The sequence below is a fragment of the Lagenorhynchus albirostris genome, chromosome 7, assembly GCF_949774975.1.
Source record: "Lagenorhynchus albirostris chromosome 7, mLagAlb1.1, whole genome shotgun sequence".
NCBI classification, from domain to species: Eukaryota; Metazoa; Chordata; class Mammalia; order Artiodactyla; family Delphinidae; genus Lagenorhynchus; species Lagenorhynchus albirostris.
In genome coordinates this window covers 87,708,744-87,736,408 of record NC_083101.1, presented here as the reverse complement: position 1 = coordinate 87,736,408, position 27,665 = coordinate 87,708,744, and the positions used below count along the sequence as shown (strand labels likewise).

The 27,665-nt window shown below is 37.6% G+C and overlaps 1 protein-coding gene across 8 annotated transcripts in view; it reads left to right on the top strand.

Annotated features, from left to right (window-relative positions):
- CDC14B (cell division cycle 14B) overlaps positions 1-27,665 on the top strand; it is a 107,593-nt gene that overhangs the window by 33,933 nt on the left and 45,995 nt on the right. For 5 of the 8 annotated variants that reach the window (XM_060155397.1, XM_060155393.1, XM_060155392.1 and 2 more), the window contains exons 1-4: positions 10,221-10,345; positions 11,684-11,774; positions 12,323-12,398; positions 14,739-14,831. In XM_060155397.1, coding sequence (XP_060011380.1) covers positions 10,285-10,345; positions 11,684-11,774; positions 12,323-12,398; positions 14,739-14,831 — 321 coding nt within the window. In that variant the 5' untranslated portion in view covers positions 10,221-10,284. Of the gene's footprint in view, positions 1-10,220; positions 10,346-11,683; positions 11,775-12,322; positions 12,399-14,738; positions 14,832-27,665 lie in introns of those variants that run through there. The other 3 variants (XM_060155400.1, XM_060155399.1, XM_060155398.1) reach the window with 1 other exon arrangement.

Sequence of the window (27,665 nt, the reverse complement as noted above, 5' to 3'; positions counted from 1 at the left end):
CAACATATGAATTTGTGGGGAGGGGAGACACAATTCGGTTCATAACATCATCCTGCATTACCATGTGGCGTTAAGAAACCAACACTGGTTGGTATGTTACTGTTACATATACTCCAGACTTTATTCATGTTTCCCCAGTTTTCCCATTAATGTCCTTTTTCTATTCCAGCATTTAATCTAGGATACCACCTTGCATTTAGTTGTCATCTCCTTAGCCACTAAGGTTCATGAGAATTTCTCAGTTATGTTTTTCATGATATTGACAGTTTTGATGAGTATTGGTCAGGTATTTTGTAGAATGTCCCTCAAATTTTGTTTGATATTTTCTAATGACTAGACTGGATTTTTGGAATAAAATACCACACAGGAGAAGCACCCTTCTTGTTGGATCACATCTGGGGGTACATGACATCCACATAACATCACTGATGAATTATGAACACTTGGTTAAAGTAGTGTTGGCCAGGTTTCTCCTCTGTAAAGTTACTATCTTTTCCTTTCCATACTGTTGGGCTGGCCAAAAAGTTCATTCGGGTTTTTCACACGATGTTATGGGGAAACGAACGAACTTTTTGGCCAACTCAGTATATTCTTTGGAAGCAAGTCACTAAGTCCAACCCATACTCGAAGTTGAGGAGAGTTAAGCTGTGCCTCTTAGAGGGAAGTATCTGTATATATTACTTGGAATTCTTGTATAAGGAAGATTGGTCTCTTCATTTATTTATTCAATCACTTTTTTATATCAGCATATATTCATGCATATTTATTTATTTAAAAAAATTTTTTTAAAGATTTTTTTTTTTGATGTGGACCACTTTTAAAGTCTTCACTGAATTTGTTAAAATATTGCTTCTGTTTTATGTTTTGGTCTTTTTGGCCACAAGGCATGTGGGATCTTAGCTCTCTGACCAGGGATCAAACCCGAACCCCCTGCATTGGAAGGCAAAGTCTTAACCACTGGACCACCAGGGAAGTCCTCATGTTTATTTTATACTTTCAGTTATAATCCAATATTATATACTTACTTCATTGCTCAAATTGTTCCAGCTTTGGCTGTTGGGAGTTTTTTCAGGTTGAATCCTGTATTCTACTTTCTTCCCACCCCCTTTCTAAAAATATTTTAATGGTGTCTTTCGTAAATTTATCAAGTCCTTTCTTTTTATAGCTTTTGCATTTTGTGTCTTAGTTTAAGACTTAAATATCTAAAGATATGTAACATTCAGGATAGGCTAGGTTATGCTGTGATGACAACCCCAACATCTTAGTGGCATGTAACAAGTAAAGGTTTATTTTTTATTCATGACACATGTCTATCACTGGCTAGTAAGAACTGTTATAAATCTTCTTACTTTTGTGACCCAGCTAGTGGAGCATAACTACTACACATATAACTTTTAATTCAGTATAACATAACTGAAGTCTAATTTATTTTATAATATACACAGATCTCTGTAATGTGTTGTAATGATTCATACATACACAGAAATGTGCACAAAGGGAACTTGATTGACAGCTTTGTACATCATGGGTAAGTAACTAGCAGAGAGATTGAGAAAGAGAATATCACTATACCCTAGAAACTACTCCTTTGTGCTCTTTCACAGTCACTCCCCTACCAAGAATAAACACTATCATAATTTTTTTTTTTTTATCATAATTTTTAATTGCCATGGATTTGTCTGCCTTTGAAATCTATTTGAATGGAGTCAGACTGTGTGATGAAGCCATAATCTTGTTTGGCTTCTTTCACTACAGTGTGTTATTGAGAGTCATCCATGATGTTGTGCATGGTCAAAGTTCATTCACTCATTCTTACTGGTATATAATATTCAACTGTGAGAAAGTACCACAGTGTTTCAGTCCACCATTTCTAGACATTTGATTTGTTTTCAGTTTTTGGCTATTACAAATAATGATTCTATAAACCACTGTTTGTACCTTTCTTGATGAACATGTGTATGCATTTCTGTTGTATATATGCCTAGAAGTGGAATTACTGAGTCAAAAGATGTGTGATGTTCATTTTTTATAATTATGGCCAGTTTTCTAAAATGGCTCTATTTCAGCTATTATCTTTTTCGGTACACGGGCCTCTCACTGTTGTGGCCTCTCCGTTGCGGAGCACAGGCTCCAGACGCTCAGGCTCAGCGGCCATGGCTCACGGGCCTAGCCGCTGCACGGCATGTGGGATCTTCCCGGACCGGGGCACGAACCCGTGTCCCCTGCATCGGCAGGCAGACTCTCAACCACTGCGCCACCAGGGAAGCCCTCAGCTATTATCTCGATTGCTGCTGGTCAGAGGGAAAGAGAGTTCTATAGGGTTTTGTACCATCAATTAAATGGGCTGGCCTGGAAGTCATATATTTCACCTCTACTCATTTAATCTCAGAGGAGTCAGGACAATCCTACCATGGCCTGGAATGTAGGGGACCAGAACTATTAAGTTCAGCTTTTTAATCCAGGTAGAATTTATTTTTGTTTGTGAATGGTGTGACAGAGGGAGCCTTTTTTAAGCAGATGATTTTCTTCAGATTTTTGTTTAAGCATATTCCACAGATTTTAACTGAATTCTTATTGAGATTAATTTTAAAATAATTTGTGATGAATTGTTTTATTAATTTTGGGGGGGCGCTGTGTTGGGTCTTTGTTGCTGTGTGGGCTTTCTCTAGTTGAGGTGAGCGGGGGCTGCTCTTCGTTGCGGTACGCGGGCTTCTCATTGTGGTGGCTTCTCTTGTTGCAGAGCATGGGCTCTAGGCACGTGGGCTCAGTAGTTGTGGCGCATAGGCTTAGTTGCTCTGCAGCATGTGGGATCTTCCTGGACCAGGGCTCAAACCCATGTCCCCTGCATTGGCAGGCAGATTCTTACCCACTGTGCCACCAGGGAAGCCCTGTTGAATTCTCTTTTAATTTCCCTTTGTTGCAAGTTATTTAGAAATGGGTTTTAAACATTTGCATGTTGATAGATTTTTGCTTGTTGTATTTTCATCAATGAATTTCAAATTTTGTATTGTGTTAACTGTATGATCTGTATGTATGATCCTTGCTTTCCTGAATTTGTTGTGATTTCCTTGTGACGTAATATGTGATGACTTCAGTGAATATCGTATGTTTTGAAAAGTTTGTGCTCTCTGTTGAAAATGGTTCTCTGTATTTACTAGATCAGGCTTCTAATTACTTATTTTATTTTTTGGAGGTGTGTTAACCTTCTATTATGGGTTTACTAATTTTTCCTATTTTCACTAGTTTTTGTGTTATAGATTTAAAATCTTTTGTCGTAAGGTGTGTGATGGTTGTAATCTCTTGTTAGATTACATAATCGTGAAACATCTTTGTCTTTATTGTTATTTGCTGTGAATTCTGTTTCATCTGCTGTTGATATTAATATACCTGCTCTTTTTCCTGGCAACTGTATAGCATACCATTTTCTATCCTTTGATTTAAATATTTTTATATGGTTTTGTTTTAATTATCTCTATTAAACAATATATAGGTTGAATTTTTTTAAACTCAATTTGAAAAAAAATTTAATAGGTGAATTTAAATATTTTGCATGTTTTATTTTTACTGATATGTTTGGACTTATTTTGTTTTCTCTTTGCCATGCTTCTTCTTGCTGTTTGGTGCCTTGATCACGTTTTCTTAGTTTTATTTTTTCACTGGCTCCAGTGATTTGAAAGGTATAAAAACTATTAAAATTCTTCTAGTGGCTCCCTTTTAAAAATTCATTTATAAAATATTTTAGAAATACAGGTGAATATGGAGACTAACATAATTTGGGGGGAGGATGTCTGGAGTATCTTTAGACAAGATTACTCTTTTCCCCACCTTAATTCTGTACTAATTCTTTGAGGAACATAAGAATTAAACAGATAAAGATTAAAATGTAAGCTTTATTACTGATAACATTATGGGGCTTGGTTTATACCTGTGTACATTTAGATCTGTAGGCAAGTGGAATTACTTACACAAGCAGTCACTGGCAACCCCAGGGATAAATCCAGATGGTGCATCTGCAAACTGGTGGAGCCTCCATCATCTTGGATCCTTGGGCTGAACATAGCCCCCCAGCAAGAAATAGCCTCTGTTGTAAATTAAATCACTAAGATTTCAGGGTTATTTTTGCCATACCTTACTCTGACTAATAAACTCAATTCATCACAGGACATAGAGTAGACCAAAACCATACTCACTGTAGGTAGATTGGAAAAAGAGGAGCAAGGTAGGACAATTAGGTTTCTTCTTTTGTGAATTTCTTACTCCCATCCTCTGCCCATTTATTTGTTGGGGTGTTAGCTTTTTTGTCTTTGATTTATAGTTCTTTGTAAATTCTGAATACTAATCCTTGTTGCTTTTATGCATTGTACCTATCTTCCTAGTCTGTGAGTTATCTTTTTAAATTTTGTTTTTGGGGTCTTATGTTGAGCAGAAACATTACATATTCATATAATCAAATTTCTCAATCTTTTTGCTTTATAGTTTGGGCTTTTTAAGTCTTGTTTAAAAAAAATCTATCCCTACTCCACTGTTATGAGTTATTTTTCTATATTCTAAGACTTGGCGAAGCTTTTCTTTTCATAGCTAGGCTTTTAATCCACCTGAGATTTTTTTCTTCTTTGGGGGTTGGTGGCCTGTGGTATGAGACAAGGATCGTGAATTTCCCCCCTCCTTCCACCCCAGACAATATGGACAACCAGTTGTCACCACACCATGTGTGTTGAGCATTCTTACTTTTGCCATTGATGTGTAATGCGTGACATAAGGGAAGTTTCTGTGTATGTGTAGTCTCTTACTGGGCTGTTGTATATAATAGATAAAGATCTAGTATATCTGTTCCAATTCTACAAGCCTAAATTATTGTAAGTTTTAATATTTGGTAGGGCAAGGGCTCCCTTCTTGTTTGTCTTCAAAATGGTCTCGGTTCTTCTTGGCCCTGTGGTCTTCTAGATTAATTTTGGGATCAGCTTGTTAGGTTCTGTGGAAAGCTCTGTTGAGATTTTGATAAGAGTTGCATTTAGTTTGAGGGAAATTACCATCTTTGTGACATTGAATCTTCCCATTAAAAACCTGCTTTATGGGGGGTGTGTGTGATGAATTGGGAGATTGGGATTGACATATATAAACTAATATGTATAAAATGGCTAACTAATAAGAACCTGCTGTATAAAAAAATAAATAAAATAAAATTTTAGAAAAACCCTGCTTTATCTTTCCATATGTCCATAAATAATGAAGCACTTATATTTCATAAATTAGTTATTACAAGTCGTATATAGAAAAACTCCTGATTTTTGTGTTAATCATCTATATCCAGAAATAAATAAATGTTTACAAACATTTATTTATTTATTCTAATAGTTTGTCTGCAGATTCTTTTGTAATTTCTAGGCAGACAATCGTCTGTAAATAAGGACAATTTTGTTTCTTCCTTTCTAAGTCTTCTCTCTTATTTCTTTTTCTTATCTTGGCATCAGTGAGTATTTCCAGTTATTACATTATTAAATAGGAGTAATGGTAGTAGGAATTTTTTTCTTGTTTTTCATTTCAGGGAGATACTTACAAAGTTAAGGCATGAAGTATTATATTTTGCTAGAGGTATTTGGAAGATAATCTGTCAGTTTAAGGAAGTTCTCTTTTAGTCCCATTGTATAAAGGCTTAATTGGGAATGAGTTGATTTTAATGACTTCTGTAGTTAATGGCATAATTATGTGGCTTTCTTCTGTAATCTATTCATGATGTTGGACTTTTTAATGTTGAGCCACTGGTAAGATTAATTTTCTTTTAATATGCTATTGGCTATTTGTATTTCTTTTCTGAATTGAGTGTTCGTAGCCTTTATAGATTTTTATTTTCTGTTGGGTTGTTATATTGCTTTACAGATACTTTTTATCAGTTGTGATGATTAGCCCTTTATTATATATTTTCTGTAAGTTTCTGTTGCTTTTTTTCCTTTATAACTTTTGAGTTTTGTGTCATGCTTAAAAACCCCATTTAAATTGTAAAATTATTTGCTATAATTTTATAGTTACCTGAAAGATTTTAAAAACTTATTTCAACTGGTATTTGTTTTATATAGTATGTGAGATTGGAACCTCATTTTCTTTTCATACTTAGACATTTGTCCCTTATTGAATATGGCTTTCTTTGTGACTGATTTGAAAAACCAGTTTTCTCATATACTAGGTTTTCATATATGCCTTGGTTCATATTTCTATGTTGCTGTGCTAAAATAGTATTGTTTTAATTACTCTTGCTTTATATTAAGGCAAGTCTCTGAGGCAGGAATTTAAAAATCTCAGGCTTCACCCAAATAGTCTGTGTTCAGATCCTAATTCTGCTACTGTACAAGTTTTGTGACTCTGCTCAGGTTAGTCATTTTGCCTCTTTAAGGTTAGGTTTCCTTTCTGGGAAAATATTGATAGTTGTAGTAGTATTTGCTTTGTAGGTTGTAATGAGCTTATTAATATAATACCTGGCACTAAACTCTCAAGAATTGTTAGCTGCCATTGTTTTAGGGGATACTGCTTCTTTTTATTAATCAGTAGTTTTATGCACATTTCTTCTTCTGCTCCCCTTGGTCACTACTTATCTCAAAGAATGAGGGACTAATAATAGATGAGAGCGATGGCTATTGACCCTCTCTGAGGGACAGTCACTGTTCAGGTGGAGCCTGTTCTTTGGCCTGTTCTCTCTTGTTCCCGAGGGGTGTGATTCTCTCTTCTGCTTTTCTTACAGTTAGCTCACCAAGGGCAGACTTCCCTATCCAATAGAGAAGCCTTGCACTTCTCCATTTCCTCTGCCAGGACTTGTGCAGTCAGTCTAGTTCCAGGGGGGAACAGAAATAGTGAGAAGTTCATTGTGTCCATAGTAGAGTTATTTTAATCATTTCTACTAAAACGTAGATACTGTATTATCATTGCCACCTGACTGCTATATATATTTCTCAATTGGTTTAGAACAGTGGTCCCCAACCTTTTTGGCACCAGGCACCAGTTTCGTGGAAGACAGTTTTTCCAAGGATGGGGCGGGGGAGGGAGGGAATGGTTTCAGGATGATTCAAGCACATTGATTTATTATGGTCTCTGTGCAGTCAAACCACTCTGCTAATGATAATCTGTATTTGCAGCCGCTTCCCAGCTCACTGCATCAGCTCCACCTCAGATGATCAGGCATTAGATTCTCAGAAGGAGCGCGCAGCCTAGATCCCTCCCACGCACAGTTCACAGTAGGGTTCACGCTCCTATGAGAATCTAATGCCACTGCTGATCTGATAGGAGGTAGAGCTCAGGTGGTAATGCCAGCAATGGGGAGCGGCTGTAAATACAGATGAAGCTTTGCTTTCTTGCCCGCTGTTCACCTCCTGCTGTTCCACCCGGTTCCTAACAGGCCACGGACCAGTACTGGTCCATGGCCTGGGGGTTGGGGACCCCTGGTTTAGAACATACCTCTCTCTGTTTTATGATTAACTGTCCCCCAGATAGCTAGTTGTTATGCAGGAAAATGTTATTCATTTATTTAACAAATATTTATTAAAGAAAGAAGTAGTAAACTAGAGGCCCAAAAGCCAAATCAGAACTGTAGACAAATTTGGCACAAGGATGGATTTTGAATGTTTTTGTCAGTATTTTAAAACCATGAGATTTCATTTCTTTCTACTGTATTATATCAGTCAAAGAAGCAGGAATGGTGACATTATGTGATGGGGTATAGAGGGAAGAGAGTTTACCACTTCAGTTTTTGACAACATACACATTAAAGGGAGGACAACAAACACATTAAAGGGAGGATACGTGTGTTTACAATAGGATTATAAGTTTAATCATGAACTTTTATTTTTTTTTTGCGGTACGTGGGCTTCTCACCGTTGTGGCCTCTCCCGTTGCGGAGCACAGGCTCCGGATGCGCAGGCTCAGCGGCCATGGCTCACGGGCCCAGCTGCTCCGCAGCATGTGGGATCTTCCCAGACCGGGGCACGAACCCGCGTCCGCTGCATCAGTAGGCGGACTCTCAACCACTGTGCCACCAGGGAAGCCCTAATCACGAACTTTTAAGCAAAACGTAAAGAGACCTGTTTTCTAGCTTCAGGTTTCTAATAAATAGCTCTCATCCCAGCACTCTGGCCTCTGTTGTGGTTTATCACAATATGACTCTAACAATAGAATTTTGAGAATATATTGTGCAGAGATAATTGGACATAAAATATCAGTGATTCATCCCCGACCTGTAATATATAAAATATTTCCTAGGGAACTGAATTTCAGGTTTGGACTTGGAGGGAAAACCTCTCCCCATTTCCTTCCAGTTTTATTTGGGTTTGTTAAAAGAAACTGGATTTCAAGAGATGATAGCAAGCAAGAGGTTACTAAGAAGTTCTGTTATTTAAATGTGTGCAAAGGACATTTTCCATATTGTCTTATACTACGTTTACTGAATGCTTCATATCTTGATGAAGAGTCAGCCTTGGGAAAACACTTTTAGCCCACAGGTTCACTTTTCAAAAGCTTCATAATTTTGAATAGGTAATATATGTTACAAAATTCAAAAGTTACAAAAACGAATAAATCTTTCTTACCCTTCCCTATATACAGATACTCAGTTTCCCCTTATAAAGGCAAACACCAGTTTCTTGTGTTTCCTTTCAGAGATATGCAAGATTTCGTATACAATCATACACATTTGTGTTTTAAATACACACCTATAAATCATCCAGCCTGTAAACACCTATAATGCTGTCCATCTTGGCAATCTTGCCCGTGTTCAATTTTCAGTCTTGGAAATTTCTGCCAAATTGCCCTTTGTTGCCCTTCATGGAGGTTGTCCCAGTTTATGTTCTAACCCACAGGCAGTGAGAGTACCTGTTTCCCCACCTCACCAACACAGTGCCTTATCAAACTCCTTTCATTTTTGCCAGTCTGAAGGAAAAGTAGTACCTTGTAGTTTAAATTTGCATTTTTGCAATAACATAAAATTGAAGTTGGGCATCTTCTTGAGATGTACTTGAAATATTTTTCCAGTTTATCCCTTGAATTTGTGTTTATTGCCATGAAGACCATTTAAAAAATGCTTATTAGTTTAACAGATTCTCATGGCTTTTAGATTTTGTTTCATTTAGAAAGGCATTCTTTATTAAAAAATAATTAATGGTTTTGTTTTTTTTTACATTTAAAGTCTTTGATCTGGAAGGTTAAATAAGGGTAGTAGGTATGCAGCTTTACTTTTGAGGCAAAAATGTATATATTGTGATATATAATGTGTATATTGTATTGAGATGATAAATAAAGTGTAATTCTTGGGAAAGAGTTGTTACTGTATTGCTTGTTCGTTTTAAGGGAGAGTCATTGAAAATTTTTTTCACGGATTATTAAAGTAACACTTTTCTGTAGGAAATTTAGAAGAATACAGGAGGGAATAAAAATCAACCATAATCCCACTACCATATTATATATAACAAAATTGGGACCGTACTCACACTGCAACTTATTTTTTTCTCACTTGATACTAACATAGGAACTTAGGTTTAGAAAATAAATTGTCGTTTACCATGGTGTCAGAATTTTTTTCAACCATCCTAATATTTTTCTGAGGCGAAATCTGAGGCCCTTAAAGGAATGAATGACCTCGGCTTTAGGCATACCTTTAAATTTTGAACAGTTTTAAAGTGCTGCATTTTAAATGAGACACCAGCACTCAGGCGAGCCCGACATTCAGCGGGTTTCGACTCCAGAGAGGACGGAGCTCCAGGCCGGCCGGGGTCCTCGAGCCTGGCCGCTGGCCTCTCAGCCCAGCCTGGCTGCAGTGCCCCCTGGTGGCGGAGGCAAGGGCGGCCAAGCACGAGGCTGAGGGTCAGATCCACCGCTGAACCCTTCTCTTCCGAGAAATCCTTTTAGTCGCTTTGGGAGCTGCTTTCTTCGCATTTGCCTGTCTGACCCTTTGCTGCACACGCCGACTTTGAGCGCAGAATTCCGGCGCTAGAGCGCCCTGGCGCTGCAGACGACCGCCAGGTGTCCCCGAGGCGGGGCGAAGCTCAGCCCCGGCGCCTGGGGCTGGTTTCCGCGCCCCGCTCCCTCGTTACCCCGTCTGGGGAGTTTGAGAAGTTTTGAACTTCCGGGTTGGCTCTCCCGGGCTTGCGGTGTGGTGGCCAGCCGAAGGGCGTCGCTGTGCCCAGTGTTTGGGCGTGTCCCTTTAAACTTTTTTGTTTTTTAAACTTCGGGGGTGTAGTCACGGCCCTCCTCTCTCTGCGAGTTGCTCCCTGGCCACCCGGTCCTTCCCTCCGCCCCGCCGTCCAGATGCTGTGGATCATGAGCCTGAAGGGCGCGGGGACCCTTCTGGTGACCGAGGTGATCAAAGGTTAGTGTGGAGGGCGCGCCCTCGGGACACCCCCTATTTAGAGGGCATCGGGCAGTGCACGGGGGTCGAGGAGGCCCCCATTGATGACCAAGATGTGCCTTTAAGCTTCGGTGCCAGGGCCGATGCTGTCTCTTGGGAGTGGGTGGCCTCCTGGGACTCCTAGTCACCAGGCGTGGTCCTGCCTTGGGGCGAATCCGCACAGATGTGTGCAGTTCGGACCCTTGTGTCCTTACACCATGGCTGGTGGGCTCTCCACCTCAGGGAGCAAAATCCGTAGTCACTGCATGGGGATCAAGGGTCATTTTTGGTTGAAAAGGAGTCAGCCCCGTCATCCGTTTGGGTGTCTGTGGTTGCAGGACATTTAAGTTGAGGCGTTTATAGGGAGATAAATACAGCAATTGTGTGTACTGAATTGTTTAAATTACTATTATAAAAATTGTTTAAATTACTATTTGGGGAAAGGATGCCAGCTGGCGTCCTTTGTTCCTTACTATTTTAAGGGCTGTACTTAATTTTGCCACAATTTGAATCTAAGTATTCTACTAGCACTATTACTAGTATTACTACTGCTAGGTATTAAGGATGACTTTGCTTCACCAAGGATTTTTAGGCAATTCCTTTTGGGGTGGGGCAGGAGAGGAAGGGTGGCGCCTCTGAACCTTACCCTGTTACCATTCTTGCTAAACCTCACAGCAGCCTAACTGCTTTTATGCAACGCAGGTTCATCTCATACTCATCCTGCAGAATACTCTCATTTGCCTCTGCTATAATGGTCCGATTGTAAAAATCATTACAAAAGTAGTGATTCCGAATCAAAAAATAAGTAGCGACCCCTAAGAACATTGGATAAACATGTGGTTTGTTTTGTGTGTTATAGCCGTAAACTAATTTTGAAGCAATTTTGAAAGCGTTTTCTCTCTACTTAAAACATAGTTTCTTATTGAAATGACTTTTCAGGATGTCTTGAAAACATAGCGAAACATAGGGAAAGTCATCCAGGCTGGTGGTCTAGCTATCAAATGCATGCTGCCATTTACCGAAATTTCTTAGTCCAGGGTAAAGTTTTCCAGAAATCAAGCCGTATCGCTGTATGAAAAGTCATTTACTGCTGTTGAAACTTATATTAAAGGCAATTTCTCCTTTTTAAAAATTGCTTACTTATTATTACCCACCAAAATAGCCAGAACATTTTGAAGTTACTCACTGATAACCTTACCATCTGAAACATGCATGGGAAAAAAATAAAAATTTGACTTCATCTGAAAAGAGTTGCAACATGATATATGAAACGTTTTTTAATGATGTGAAGGAAGGAACATTACAATTTTTCCATTTCAGATCGCCTTTGTTTTGCCATTCTCTACAGCAGACCAAAGAGTTCATCAAATGTACATTATTTCAGCATAGATAATGAACTTGAATATGAAAAGTAAGTATTGCTTTTTCAAAGATTGTTAGTAACGTTTTTTTATTTTGAAGAATCTAAAGGTATGTTTATAAAATTGGAACATTACAAATCTGTTGACTGTTAGTTGCAGTATACTTTTTGCTTTAACCCTTGGTAATAAAATAGATCCTTAGGGAAAAAAATCAGAATGAAAGAACCTTCCTAAATTTAACAATTTACATTTGAAATTCTAACAGTTTACAGTATAATGAGATATAAACTAGAGTACTAAGATGTTGTGTTTTTGCCAGTGGAAAAAAATGTGTGGAAAAACAGCTTTTTTATTCAGAAAGTGTTTTTATTTGTTATTTGAGGTTAGATTTAGGCATTTTAACACTTGTCAGGTATTTTAATAGTCATCTTTTACCAGAGTATTTCTTCCATTAGTAAGGCAGTACCTTTAAGTTGTGTGACCTATAATAATTTGGTGTGTGCTTTCTTGCTTTATTTTGATGTTGTAGCTACAAAAAGGCATTTATATTCAAAGCATCTGGAATATACATACACATTTTTGTTTTTCATTTTTGCAGCTTTTACGCAGATTTTGGACCACTCAATCTAGCAATGGTTTACAGATATTGCTGCAAGATTAATAAGAAATTAAAGGTAAAGTATTCCTTACGAAAGATTTCACTTAAGTAATCATTATTAGCCTCATCTTGCAGGGAGGAAGGGAAATCTGTTTTTAAAAAGGAAATGTCATGTTTTTCACTGGAGTGGTGTTTGAGACATACATGTGGTTTATTGTTTTATAAAGTCATAGTATATCTATTTGTTTTCCAGAGTTTTGATGAATGGCTTAAGTTTGGGTCATTTGGTTCTGGTTTGGATTGGTGATGCTCATATACTTGAAAAGCCAAAGTTCAGATGGTCAATAAAGTGAACCTCTTATTGTCTGAGCCAGTGGAGCTGTCACCTAACAAGAGCTTTCCTTCCTTTGGTCATTGTTCTTTCTGCCTTCACTTTGATAGGGGGTGTTAGGAAAACTAAGAGAAATTGGATTCATCTTACTTTATTTCATTATGCCTTGAATCTCGCATGATATTGTACTACTTGTGACTCTTCACTATGACCCTTTACGCATATGATTAAGGAGCAGAGAAGCAAGGGCAGACAGCATACAGTCTTTAAGACTGTATCACTGAATTGTAAGAGTGTATTACTATTAGTTTGAACTTAGACCTTATTCATTTATTTTAAAAAACTCTGAATTGTTGGTCATGTACAATAAAAGGTGTTCATATACTGCTAGCAATTCTAAGAGTCACTGTGTATTCTCAAGTAGAAATACTGGATTTGGGGGGGCAGGTGCTTTTTAAAAAAAGTTTATTCAGCTGATTACTTATTAAACTACTACACAGAAATAAAATTCATTTTCAATTAAAAATTAAATTATACTAAAAATTTATGGGTAAGGCAGATCTATTTCCCCTTGAACATCAGACTTAAAATTCCACACCATAAATGCTAGAAGCATCTGTCAGAAGTTACTAATATGTAAAAAGGAAGTTGCAGCGTTGCTTTTTCTTTTTTCTATTAAATTTGTATTCACTAGAGATGTATACAGAGATGGAGACTCTTCTTTCTGGACTTTATTCCTCCCTGGAACAGGAATATAAGCATTTGTGGCCTTGGGTATTTATGTTCCCCCCATCCCGTTTTTCCAGTTGCCAGTGGCAGGTTTTTTGTTTCATACAGGGCTGAGAAGCTAAAAATAATTTCCTTTTCCCCTACTGGTGTTCCTTTACTTTAATTTTGAAAATTTTTTGTTTGTTTTAAACATACTTGGCCATCCTTTTATCCTTTGGGTCAACCAAGAACATATTTGTCCTTTTTTCAAACTTTAAAAAAAAATTATTTACCAGAACAGCTTGCAGTGTTGACCATCCCACCTGACTGAAACTTAATCCCTATTCAATTAATAGAGGTAAAAGTGTGTTGAGAATTTCTATTAAGAGTGTCTTGTGTGTATGCTGCTTGAGGGCTGGTTGGGTTGTTGTTTTTCTTTAAATCAACTTGGATTTCTTACTCTGTGTAAACAACTAAAAGGAAATATGTAACATTCATCATTGAAATACCCAAACATTGGCTCACAGAAGCAAAAGAATACTGTGCTTATTCAACTGAATATATCCTGTTTCTTACCCTTACTTGAAACGTGTCTACTCACGTTAGTGAAGTACAGGTGAGGAAGAGCTAATAAATCATGTGTTCCTTTGGTTTTTAAATTCCATATCCTTTTTATTTTTAACTTTTTATTGAAGCACAATGTATATACAGAAATATATATAGATCGTGAATATACAGCTCAATGCATTTTACAAACTGAATATACATGGATAGTCATCGGGATCATCAGAACAAGAACAGAACATTAGCAACACCCCAGAAGAGCCCACTTGTGCTCTCTTGGTTATCTCTGTACCACCCTCCTCACTCCACCCCTCCCTACCCCATTCACTATCCTGATTTCTAACAGAATGAATTATTTTTGCCCGTTCTTATACCCTTTGATGTTAATTTAAAGGTTTTGGGGAGAGATTAACAAAAAAAGTCAGACAGTAGGAAAAGGAAAGAAAAGGTCTCTCCTACTGCCTTTTCCAGCTTTTTATGTATTCTTTCAGAGGTAGTCTATACTTAAAGTGTATCTGTTCGTAGCTCCTCTCCTACCTTTTTAAAAAATTGAAGTGTAGTTGATTTATGATATCATATTAGTTTCAGGTTTCTCCTCTCCCGCCCTTTAATTGTACATTTGTTCTACTCCAAGGGTATGTCTTCTATGGGAAGGTACATGGTATTTTTGGGTATCAAAGTTTATCTTTTTAAGTCTTGCTAATATGAATGCTTCAACATTATGAGGTTTGGAATTTATTTTAATCACAAAATAAAGTTTTAGAAAACTTGAAATTAGAAAGGAAATACTAACAGCTGTTTATCTTTATGCAGTCCATTACAATGATGAGGAAGAAAATTATTCATTTTACTGGCCCTGATCAGAGAAAACAGGCAAATGCTGCTTTCCTTGTTGGATGTTATATGGTAAGTATTTAACTACTTTTCTAACGTATTAGTGAAAATACATACAACAGTGGTACTTTAAATTTGTGGTTGAAATTTTGAAATTACTTTTTCTTAGACATCTTGATTTCTTTCCAGAAAGAACATGTTTTGCTTTATAAAAATTGACCAACTGGGAAAGGCTATGGAGGGGGGAAGGGGTATATGGGAGATCTCTGTACCTTATACTCGGTTTTGCTGTTCTGAACCTAAAACTGCTCTAAAAAAGTCTTATTTTTAAAAAAATTGACCATCTAGTGTGAAAACCTTTTTATGTGTTACGGCACTTAAGGTTAGAAAATAATGCCCCAAATCTGTGTTTTTATTAACTCATGATCCATTTAGTAAAGTTGTGAAGGTGGAATCAGGACCAATAATTGATTTAAAACAAAAACAAAAAACATCAAAAGTGTATCACATGAGGTAAGAGTGCTGTATAATTTGAATACAGGCAATGTTTTCCTAAATAAGGTGTGATTCTAAACGCACCAAAACATGCCATAAGGACATGGCATGTCGGTACTGTAGGAAAATGGGTAACATACTGTGTAGATTACATACAACATTGAGCGGTTGGTCTTTTTGGGTCATTGGAAGTATGCTTTGGAATAGCCAGTATTTCATGAGTTATGAATTTCATTTATTTGTAAATATCATGGAAAGTGGTTATTTAGAGGCAGATTTTATCTAGTGCCTGCATTCATCTTCAGGAGTACCTAAGTAACAGGTTTTCCTGAATAAGCTAAGAGGTCCTCCAGAGTGGTGGTCCTCATGTTTTTGGTGGTGTGGAAGCTAGCTGTTCTACTCAGTGGTGAAGAATATCGAGTAGTTATTCCAGATAAAAAAGGATTGGTTGGGCTTCCCTGGTGGCGCAATGGTTGGGAGTCCGCCTGCTGATTCAGGGAACACGGTTTCGTGCCGCGGTCCAGGAGGATCCCACATGCCGCGGAGCGGCTGGGCCCTGTGAGCCATGGCCGCTGGGCCTGCGCCTCCGGAGCCTGTGCTCCGCAACAGGAGAGGCCACGGCAGTGAGAGGCCCGAGTACCGCAAAAAAAAAAGGATTGGTGTTGGAGTTCTTGAGGTAAGTTCTTGTCCCAGGTTGCTACTTGGTTCTGTCATGCTTTCTTTTAAAATTTTCTGACATGTAGTTTGAACATCTGTAATTTACAATGATAAGACCAAAATTTGGTGGTACTAGTTGAAATTGCACCTCAAAGTTGGGTAGTTTCCTTTTCTACGTTTAAGGTATATCATTAACAATGACTAAGGCCTTTTTGGGTTTTGTTTTTATATTTGTGCTCACAAAAGTAACTGAGAGAAATGTTTCTGAGATAACTAAGTTTTATTATCATCTCTGTATGAAACATAGGTTGTAGATTATCTCTCTTAAAAATTGATTTTTTTTAAGCTTACCCAGATAAGGACTTTTGTTTGTTTTTTGGCTTTTGTCATCTGTCCTGATGTTTATTGTACTTAGCAGCAAAAATCCTGAAGGGGGAGGGTGGGTGGAAAGAGCCTCTGCAGGGTCCCAAGAAAAAGAATGGAGAAGGTAGCTGTTTTAACTGGGGTAATTGGTCCCATTACTTGGCCAGTCACTGGGGAGAGGAATGCCATGGATTAGAGTAAATTGTGACAGCTTTACAGGAAAAGGGACACAGCCAGAATTCTTGGTGTTCATAAAGTATTAAAGGGAACTGTGGAGAAATGGCCCTGGTGTAACAGTAAAAGTCATTACACTGCCCAGGAGAAAATCTGGATGGCTGAAGCAGTTCCACTTAAGAGAATGTTGTCCTGATTAGAGCACACAGAGCTTGCCTGGGCTGCACTGGAGTCAGTCATTTGTCTTTCTTTGTTAGATGAGATGTCCCTGAAACAGTGGGGTCTTGAGTAGCCAGATATGGTAAGTTCAGTGTGAAAGAACCCCTTAGAGGGTAGCTGTGGGCATCATGCAAACCAAGCATTGTCTTAGAAACAAAACACTTGATAATTTTAGAGATAAGAAATCTCTCTTTTTAGATCTTGTTGCTGTTGTTTTTTTTATAGCTAGTGAAAAAGCAGTAACCCCTTGGCATACTGATGGAAAATGTGTTAGCATGCTTGTTCCTAGTTTGGTGTTGGCCTTTTGACTTTGTTTATGGTTGTATTTTGGCATGCAGAAGTTTATTTTTCTACAGTTAATATATTTTACATTTAGAAATCCTTCCAGGATTTTACACTCCCAGGTCAGCACTGATTTGATTGGTTAGGAAAGTGCCAGGTAAGCGATTTGGACTCAAGGAATGAACTTGAGCTCATTCCTCTGTTCAGTTAGAAGCCAGGTTGGCAGGAGGTTTACAGCTCTTGGCTGTAGTAAATGTCTTTGCACCATGACTGGCTGGCTAAAGTAGGAGCTTGGAGCTGTAATGATGCTAGGTGGGGAAACAGGAGAAAAACTTCTAAGAAGAGGAGGTTTATTAATAGGAGGAAAGGAGTGTCAAGACGTGATATGGATACCCCAAAAGATTAAACATCAAAAGTAAGTAAGTAGTGTTGGTTTAATCTGGTTGAACTCTATTGGATCGTCTGATTAAAGATTTGTAGAGATGAGTGAGAATTCCCCCAAAATTGATCTTCAGGCCTGATGACCTTTTCTGGAGTTGTTTGAGGAATTTGGGAGATAATAAGTCTTTTTAATGACTGACTTAGAGGATGGTGTGGTAATATTAAAACAAAAACAAAGTCTGGAGGAAGTACAGACAGGATGGAAGTATTCCAAATGGACTGATTCTATTTAAAAGGACTGACTCTGTCCTTTTAAACTCTGGGCCTCTGAAAGGAATCATTCTCCCTTCATTCTTGTGTACTCAAAAGGACCTAATAGGGGATGTGGAGAGAGTGAGAGAATAAAGTGTTAGTAATTATATTTATTTTTTTACCTTAAAAACAGAAGAGGTTAGGCTTTATAAATACTTAAAATACTCAAATACTTAAAATAGGATTGACATGCCCATACTTTTCAAATACATTGTATTTCTAAATATTACAGTTTATGTGGCCTGGTAAATGGATTTGCCAACTATCTGAAATGGTAGATTCTTGGGTAGCAAATTAGGGTGCAACTAAAAATCTTTTTGTCCCACTCACCATAAAAGAGTTGAGGGACATAAAAGATAACTGGATTTTTTGTTTTGTTTTTTTTTTTAACAAAAAGGTAAGTGAACCATATCATTTTACAAAATAATAAGTTTGCTACCCTGTTGTGATAAGTCAGTGGCTGTTTCCTAGCCAGATTTTGGGGTGGCGGTACTTAACCTGTCATTTCAAGTAAAGGTGAAATTCTAAGTGGCAAAGTAAGTGCTTTTCAAAACAAATTCACGATTGAGAGTGTATTTCTAAAATAAAAGTTTGAAACTTGGTCATTTTGCTATAAAAAAATGTCATGTGCAAAACCCATATTTGGACCCTTGAGAAATTTAGAAAAACTTCCTTTAAAAAATACTCTTATATTTATTTATAGAAGCAGGATACGTTCACCAGTATAATTTTATCACCTGATTTTTTTAGTTAGTGATCTGTTCTTTCACTTTAGTACATGTTTTATCATCTTTATACCCAGATTGTATTCGTCTTTCTCAATTGATCCAAAGTGTCCAAATCAATATTTCATCCAGGACCACACATTGCATGTGGTGGTAGTGTCCTTAATCTCTCTCACACATGGTCCTTTTTTTGCTAACACTGATTTTTATAAAGAGGCCAGACCTATTTTCTTGTAGAAAGTTCCACCTTTTGAATTTCTCTGGTTTCTTCTTTGTGGTATTTTTTAACTTGTTTCTCCATTCTTTGTATTTCTTGTGAACTGGAAGTTTTACCTATAGGCTTGCGCATTAGTAATGTATGTTGTATCCCCTGAGAAGACATGTAATACCTAAATTACCATTAGTGGTGCTAAAAATGGCACCACTGGATTAGGTGCCAACCATCAAAGCCCTTCAATATATTGTTTTCTCCTTTCTCCTGTGTGGTGTTATTTTGGAACTGTTTGTATATTCAGTTCCCCATCAACCGTGCATGTTGGTGTTTTAAACAACAATTGATCATACTTGCCTGAATCAATAATTTTATTAGGGTTTCAGTATAACGTTTTTCTAATTATTTCATTCCTCCTTCACTTATTAGCTGGCTTACTTTTATGGAAATTGAGCTTTCCCTCATTCAGTTGGGGCTCTTTGGTTACCCTGAAACGAATTTTCCTACCGAGAAGGCAGAAAGAGTGGCCGTTTCCCTTTAATCACCAGTTTTTGAAGTATTACATGAATAGCCACAAAACAAAATTTTAAAACCCTATTTAAAGTCATTTAAATAATGTTTCATTGGGTTTTGAACTCATTTGCTAAACATTTTAAAAATGTGCAGCACTTTCCCAACACCTGATTAGCATTTGGGAAGTTGGACATTTACCAATCAAATGCACATCATTGCTGAATGGGATTAAAAAAGTAAGTGTAATCATTCCTGCATTTGCATTTACGTATCATGGTAATGTATCTTTTTTAGTTACAGCAGCCGTTAAAATCAAGAATTGAAATAGCTGAACTTACAACTAGACTTTCATTTATTTTTATATATTTATTTTATTTTTGGCTGCTTTGGGTCTTCGTTGCTGTGTGCGGGCTTCCTCTAGTTGCGGCGAGTGGGGGCTACTCTTCGTTGCTGTGAGCGGGCTTCTCATTGCAGTGGCTTCTCTTGCAGAGCACGGGCTCTAGGCACGCAGGCTTCAGTAGTTGTGGCTCACAGGCTCCAGAGCACAGGCTCAGTAGTTGTGGTGCACAGGCTTAGTTGCTTCGCGGCATGTGGCATCTTCCCGGACCAGGAATTGAACCCGTGTCCCCTGCATTGGCAGGTGGATTCTTAACCACTGCGCCAGTAGGTGCAAACATTAATACCTAGTTGCGAACAGTTATTTGGAAGAGGCTATTGTATAGGGGATGAAGTTTAGGGATTTAGGTTCAGATTGAGCTAGCTTTTAATTTCAGTTTGGTAGACTCTCTGGCACAAATTAAGCATTTACTAAATGTCATTCTCTTTCTCTTTTTTTGGTTCTGTCTACAATTATTACACCTTAAATCTGCTTTTTATGTTAAAAAACAAAAAAGTTACCATTGTATCTTACTGATTATCAACTTTGGTTACATCTTACTGCCCCAGCATTTATATTTTCCTATAGATACATAGTACTTAGTTCTTCTATAGGTTAAATGTACTTTTGAGGGCTTGCCTGGGAAATTAACCATTGTTTCTAACAGTTTTCTGTGGTTAAAGCATCCTGAGTGTAAAATAAATGACACAAGCAAACTGTTGGTACATAATTTGCAAACTTGCCCTCCTATGATGTTCAATAGATTACTTTGGTAGAGCTAATTGTGGTAACATATAGATTCCCTGTTTAAAATGTATCACTGTATTATATTTTTATTTTAAGCAATTTTTATAGCCTTCAGAATGGTTTACCTTGTAAACACTTATACTAAAAACTGTGATACTAATCAAATTCTAGGAATATATTAACTCAGCAATCTGAGTAGAATCCTAAATTGCATTGAATTTGAGATTGCTTCAACAGTTGTAATAAGAGCTCAGGGGCTTCATTTGTTACTTAACGATGATCTTTTGAACCTGTTGTCCATTTTTCTTAATGATTTAATTATTTTGGACTCAGAGTACTCAATGCTGGGTTAAGGTAGCTACAGGGTGAAGGCATTAGACAAGAACTTAAGACAAGGAATGCTGAGGGGAGAGGATCTGGAAGCAGTGGGTGGGAATCCAGTTCAGCAAATAGCAGTCTAGACAGGGCAACAGAGACTGGAAGACAGAACCCGGTGGGATGGCCAAAGTCTTTGTAAACACCCATCCCTGGGCAAACACCCTTCCTGGGTACCTGTGAAAGGCAGAGCAAACAGCAACCAGGCAGAGGTAAATAGCAACCAGACACCAGGCAGTGTGAGGTGCACCAGAGCCACAGAAAGGGACCAGCATGGCCCCCTGCCATAGGAAAAGGCCCTGTGGTGGAGGCAGCTGGCTGTCGTCACCATCATTCATCAGAACTTTACTTCCCTTTTCACCTTACTGAGCCTATCTGATATTTCAGCTGCCTGTGAGACTTGCTAGGGGCTAACAAGTCTTGGGAAAGAGTAAAGAGAAATGGCCCCTCTGACCATTTATAATCTTTGATTGCAGATCTGTTAAGTTCTGTGTAATTTTGGATCCTATTCTTGTTTCAGTACTTCTTTTACACAGTGTGGTTTCTTATCTTTAAATAAGGCTTGAGCAGTAGGCCCTCTTCCATCAATAACAAGCAGTGTGATCTTGGGTGAGCAGTTAACACCAGAGGTTAGAAAGTAGTAGCCTGCTAGCTTTATATAACTCAGAGTATTTATAATTAGTAGTTTGTTTTTGCCAATGTTTACAAATGAGGTGCCTTTATTTTAAATATTCAAGATTTTTGCTTTGTCTTAAAAAAGTCCCTGCCACTCACATAGAATATATCCATGTGTGCTTATACCCAAGGCCAATTCCCTCACATTTATTAGTCTGGCCTTGGTAAAGATGTGCTTGCTACTCTAGAGTTCCACTTTCCTTTTATCTAAATTGAGCATCATTATACCAGCATACTATACATACAAATAAAAGTAATTTGAGAAGTTAAAACTATTGAAATATAAGGCCATCTGAATTGTTTAGAGAGATTTATGCTTTTTTTTTTCTTACTGGTATTTGTGCAGGAGCTGTGAGAGTGATTTTTATCTTATTTACTTATCACATAAAATTGCTTATTATATATAATCTTTTCCCTGTTCACCTTTTTTATTCAGCAGTTGAATCTTTAAGCTTGTTTCCAATTTGCATAGATTCATGAAAATTCTATGTTAATCTGGATAGAGTGATCTTTTTTAAAAAAGATCAATCAAGTTCCTGGCATTGGGATGACTGTGTCATCTGGCTGATGTGAAAATAATTAAATATGGGAAACGTTGTGACATTTCTCCATGAAGAATAATTGAAAATAGTTTACTGAAGTGAGAGAGTGGCATGGATATATATACACTACCAAACGTAAAATAGGTAGCTAGTGGGAAGCAGCCGCATAGCACAGGGAGATCAGCTCCGTGCTTTGTGACCACCTAGAGGGGTGGGATGGGGGGGTGTGAGGGAGGGAGACCCAAGAGGGAAGAGATATGGGAACATATGTGTATGTATAACTGATTGACTTTGTTATAAAGCAGAAACTAACACACCATTGTAAAGCAATTATACTCCAATAAAGATGTTAAAAAATAAAAATTCTGTGAAAAAACTAGTTTACTGGTTTATTGGGTTGGAATTTAAATATCTTTTGTTATACTTAACTCTGAGATATGATGACTTGTGTAATTTTTTTAAAACATTTTTACTGGAGTATAATTGCTTTACAATGTTGTGTTACTTTCTGCTGTATAACAAAGTGAATCAGCTATATGTATACATATATCCCCATATCTCCTCCCTCCCACCTGCCCCATGCCACCTCTCTAGGTGGTAACAAAGCACTGAGCTAATTTCTCTGTGCCATGCAGCTGCTTCCCACTAGCTATCTATTTTACATTTGGTAGTGTATGTATGTCAATGCCACTCTCTCACTTCGTCCCAGCTTACCCTTCCCCCTCCGCATGTCCTCAAGTCCATTCTCCATATCTGCATCTTTATTCCTGTCCTGCCCCTAGGTTGATCAGAACTTTTTTTTTTAAGATTCCATATATATGTGTTAGCATACGGTATTTATTTTTCTCTTTCTGACTTAACTTCACTCTGTATGACACACTCTATGTCCATCCACCTCACTACAAATAATTCAATTTCGTTTCTTTTTATGTCTGAGTAATATTCCATTGTATATATGTTCCACATCTTCTTCAGCCATTCATCTGTAGATGACACTTAGGTTGCTTCCATGTCCTGGCTATTGTAAATAGAGCTGCAATGAGCATTGTGGTGACTCTATCTGAATTATGGTTTTCTCAGGGTTTATGCCCAGTAGAGGGATTGCTGGGTTGTATGGTAGTTCTGTTTTTAGTATTTTAAGGAACCTCCATACTGTTCTCCATAGTGGCTGTATCGATTTACATTCCCACCAACAGTGCAAGAGGGTTCCCTTTTCTCCACACCCTCTCCAGCATTTATTGTTTGTAGATTTTTTGATGATGGCCATTCTGACCCATGTGAGGTGATACCGCACTGTAGTTTTAATTTGCATTTCTCTAATGATTAGTGATGTTGAGCATCTTAATAGATGTGCCTCTTGACCATCCGTACGTCTTCTTTGGAGAAATGTCTATTTAGGTCTTCCGGCCACTTTTTAATTGGGTTGTTCGTTTTTTTTGATATTGAGCTGCATGAGCTGTTTATATATTTTGGAGATTAATCCTTTGTCAGTTGCTTTGTTTGCAAATACTTTCTCCCATTCTGAGGGCCATCTTTTTGTCTTATGGTTTCCTTAGCTATGCAAAGGTTTTAAGTTTCATTAGGTCCCATTTGTTTATTTTTGTTTTTATTTCCATTTCTCTAGGAGGTGCGTCAAAAAATATCTTGCTGTGATTTATGTGATAGAGTGTTCTGCCTATGTTTTCCTCTAAGAGTTTTATAGTGTTTGGCCTTATTACATTTAGGTCTTTAATCCATTTTGAGTTTAGTTTTGTGTATTGTGTTAGGAAGTGTGCTATTTTCAGTCTTTTACATGTAGCTGTCCAATTTTCCCAGCACCACTTATTGAAGAGGCTCTCTTTTCTCCATTGTATAGTCTTGCCTCCTTTATCAAAGATAAGATGACCATATGTGCGTGGGTTTATCTCTGGGCTTTCTTTCCTGTTCCATTAATCTATATTTTTGGTTTTGTGCCAGTACCATACAGTCTTGATTACTATAGCTTTGTAGTATAGTCTGAAGTCAGGGAGTCTGATTCCTCCAGCTCTGTTTTTCTTTCTCAAGATTGCTTTGGCTATTCGGGGTCTTTTGTGTTTCCATGCAAATTGTGAAAATTTTTGTTCTAATTCTGTGAAAAATGCCATTGGTAGTTTGACAGGGATTGCACTGAATCTGTAGTTGGCTTTGAGAAGTACAGTCATTTTCACAATATTGAGTCTTCCAATCCAAGAACATGGTATATCTCTCCATCTGTTTCAATCATTAAATGTCTTTCATAGTGTCATAGTTTTCTGCATACAGCTCTTTTGTCTCCTTAGGTAGGTTTATTCCTAGATATTTTTGTTTCAGTGGTAAATGGAAATGTTTCCTTAATTTCTCTTTCAGATTTTTCATCATTAATATATAGAAACGCAAGAGATATCTGTGCATTGATTTTGTATCCTGCTACTTTACCAAATTCATTGAATAGCTCTAGTAGTTTTCTGGTAGCATCTTTTGGATTCTCTATGTATAATATCATGTCGTCTGCAAACAGTGACAGTTTTACTTCTTCTTTTCTGATTTGGATTCCTTTTATTTATTTTGCTTCTCTGATTGCTGTGGCTAAAACTTCCAGAATAGTGGTGAGAGTGGGCATCTGTGTCTCGTTCCTGATATTAGGGGTAATGATTTCAGTTTTTCACCATTGAGAACAATGTTGGCAGTGGGTTTGTCATATATGGCCTTTATTATGTTGAGGTAAGTTCCCTCTATGTCTACTTTCTGGAGGGTTTTTATCATAAATGGGTGTTGAATTTTGTCGAAAGCTTTTTCTGCATCTATAGAGATTATTGTATGGTTTTTATCCTTCAGTATGTTAATATAGTGTATCACATTGATTGATTTGCATATATTGAAGAATCCTTGCATTCCTGGGATAAACCCCCTTGATCATGGTGTATGATCCTTCTAAAGTGCTGTTGGATTCTGTTTGCTAGTGTTTTGTTGAGGATTTTTGTATCTGTGTTCATCAGTGATATTGGCCTGTAGTTTTCTTTTTTTGTGACATCTTTGTCTGGTTTTGGTATCAGGGTGATGGTGGCCTTGTAGAATGAGTTTGGGAGTATCCTCCCTCTGCTATATTTTGGAAGTGTTTGAGAAGGATAGGTGTTAGCTCTTCTCTGAATGTTTGATAGAATTCACCTGTGAAGCCATCTGGTCCTGGGCTTTGTTTGTTGAAAAATTTTTAAACACAGTTTCAATTTTAGTGCTTGTGATTTGTCTGTTTATATTTTCTATTTCTTCCTGGTTCAGTCTCACAAGGTTGTGCTTTTCTAAAGGTTGTGCTTTTCTAAGAATTTGTCCATTTTATTGGCATATGGTTGCTTGTAGGAGTCTCTCATGATCCTTTGTATTTCTGCAGTGTCAGATGTTACTTCTCCCTTTTCACTTCCAATTCTGTTGATTTGAGTCTTCTCCCTTTTTTCTTGATGAGTCTGGCTACTGGCTAATCAATTTTGTTTACCTTCTCAAAGAACCGGCTTTTAGTTTTATTGATCTTTGCTATTGTTTCCTTCATTTCTTTTTCATTTATTTCTGATCTGATTTTTATGATTTCTTTCCTTCTGCTAAATTTGGGGGGTTTTTTTCTTCTTCTTTCTCTAGTTGCTTTACGTGTAAGATTAGGTTGTTTATTTGAGATTTTTCTTGTTTTTTTGTGGTAGGATTGTATTGCTATAAACTTGCCTCTTAGAACTGCTTTTACTGCATCCCATAGGTTTTGGGTCGTCGTGTTTTCATTGTCATTTATTTCTAGGTATTTTTAGATTTCCTCTTTGATTTCTTCAGTGATCTCTTGGTTATTTAGTAGCGTATTGTCTAGCCTCCGTATGTTTGTATTTTTTACAGTGTTTTTCCTGTACTTGATATCTAGTCTCATAGTGTTGTGGTCAGAAAAGATACTTGATACAATTTCAGTTTTCTTAAATTTACCAAGGCTTGATTTGTGACCCAAGATATGATCTATCCTGGAGAATGTTCCATGAGCACTTGAGAAGAAAGTGTATTCTGTTGTTTTTGGATGGAATGTCCTATAAATATCACTTAAGTCCATCTTGTCTAATGTGTCATTTAAAGCTTGTTTTTCCTTATTTATTTTCATTTTGGATGATCTGTCCATTGGTGAAAGTGGGGTGTTAAAGTCCCCTACTATTAGTGTGTTACTGTCGATTTCCCCTTTTATGGCTGTTAGCATTTGCCTTATGTATTGAGGTGCTCCTATGTTGGGTGCATATATATTTATAATTCTCATATCTTCTTCTTGGAATGATCCCTTGATCATTATGTAGTGTCCTTCCTTGTGTCTTGTAACAGTCTTTATTTTAAAGTCTATTTTATCTGATATGAGTGTTGCTACTTCACCTTTCTTTTGATTTCCATTTGCATGGAATATCTTTTTCCATCCCCTCAGTTTCAGTCTGTATGTGTCCCTAGGTCTGAAGTGGGTCTCTTGTAGACAGCATATATACGGATCTTGTTTTTGTATCCATTCAGCTGGTCTATGTCTTTTGGTTGGAGCATTTAATCCATTTACATTTAAGGTAATTATCGATATGTATGTTCCTATTACCACTTTCTTAATTGTTTTGGGTTTGTTATTGTAGGTCTTTTCCTTCTCTTGTGTTTCCTTCCTAGAGAAGTTCCTTTAGCATTTGTTGTAAAGCTGGTTTGGGGGTGCTGAATTGTCTTAGCTTTTGCTTGTCTGTAAAGGTTTTAATTTCTCCTTCGAATCTGAATGAGATCCTTGCTGGGTAGAGTAATCTTGGTTGTAGATTTTTCCCTTTCATCACTTTAAATATGTCCTGCCACTTCCTTCTGGCTTGCAGAGTTTCTGTTGAAAGATCAGCTGTTAACCTTGTGGGGATTCCCTTGTATGTTATTTGTTGCTTTTCCCTTGCTGCTTTTAATATTTTTTCTTTGTATTTAATTTTTGATAGTTTGTTTAATATGTGTCTTGGCGTGTTTCTCCTTGGATTTATCCTGTACGGGACTCTATGTGCCTCCTGGACTTGATTGACTATTTCCTTTCCCATGTTAGGGAAGTTTTCAACTATAATCTCTTCAAATATTTTCTCAGTCCCTTTCTTTTTCTCTTCTTCTGGGACCCCTATAATTCAAATGTTGGTGCGTTTAATGTTGTCCCAGAGGTCTGTGAGACTGTCCTCAATTCTTTTCATTCTTTTTTCTGCTCTGCGGTAGTTATTTTCACTATTTTATTTTTCATTTCATTTATTGTGTTGTTCATCATTGTTTGTTTGCTCTTTACTTCTTCTAGGTCCTTGTGAAACGTTTCTTGTATTTTCTCCGTTCTATTTCCAAGATTTTGGATCATCTTTACTATAATTACTCTGAATTCTTCTTCAGGTAGACTGCCTATTTCCTCTTCATTTGTTTGGTGGGTTTTTATGTTGCGCCTTCATCTGCTGCATATTTCTCTGTGTTCTCAATTTGCTTAACTTACTGTGTTTGGGGTCTCCTTTTTGCAGGCTGCAGGTTCATAGTTCCTGTAGTTTTTGGTGTCTGCCCCCAGTGGGTGCGGTTGGTTCAATGGGTTGTGTAGACTTCCTGGTGGAGGGGACTGGTGTCTATATTCTGGTGGGTGGGGCTGGACCTTGTCTTTCTGGTGGGCAGGGCTGTGTCTAGTGGTGTGTTTTGGGGTATCTGTGTACTTAGTATGATTTTAGGCAGCCTCCCTGCTAATGGATGGCGTTGTGTTCCTGTTTTGCTAGTTCTTTGGCATGGGGCGTACAACACTGGAGCTTGCTGGCCATTGGATGGAGCTGGGTCTTAGCGTTGAGACAGAGTTGTCTGGGAGAGTTCTCGCTGATTGATATTATGTGG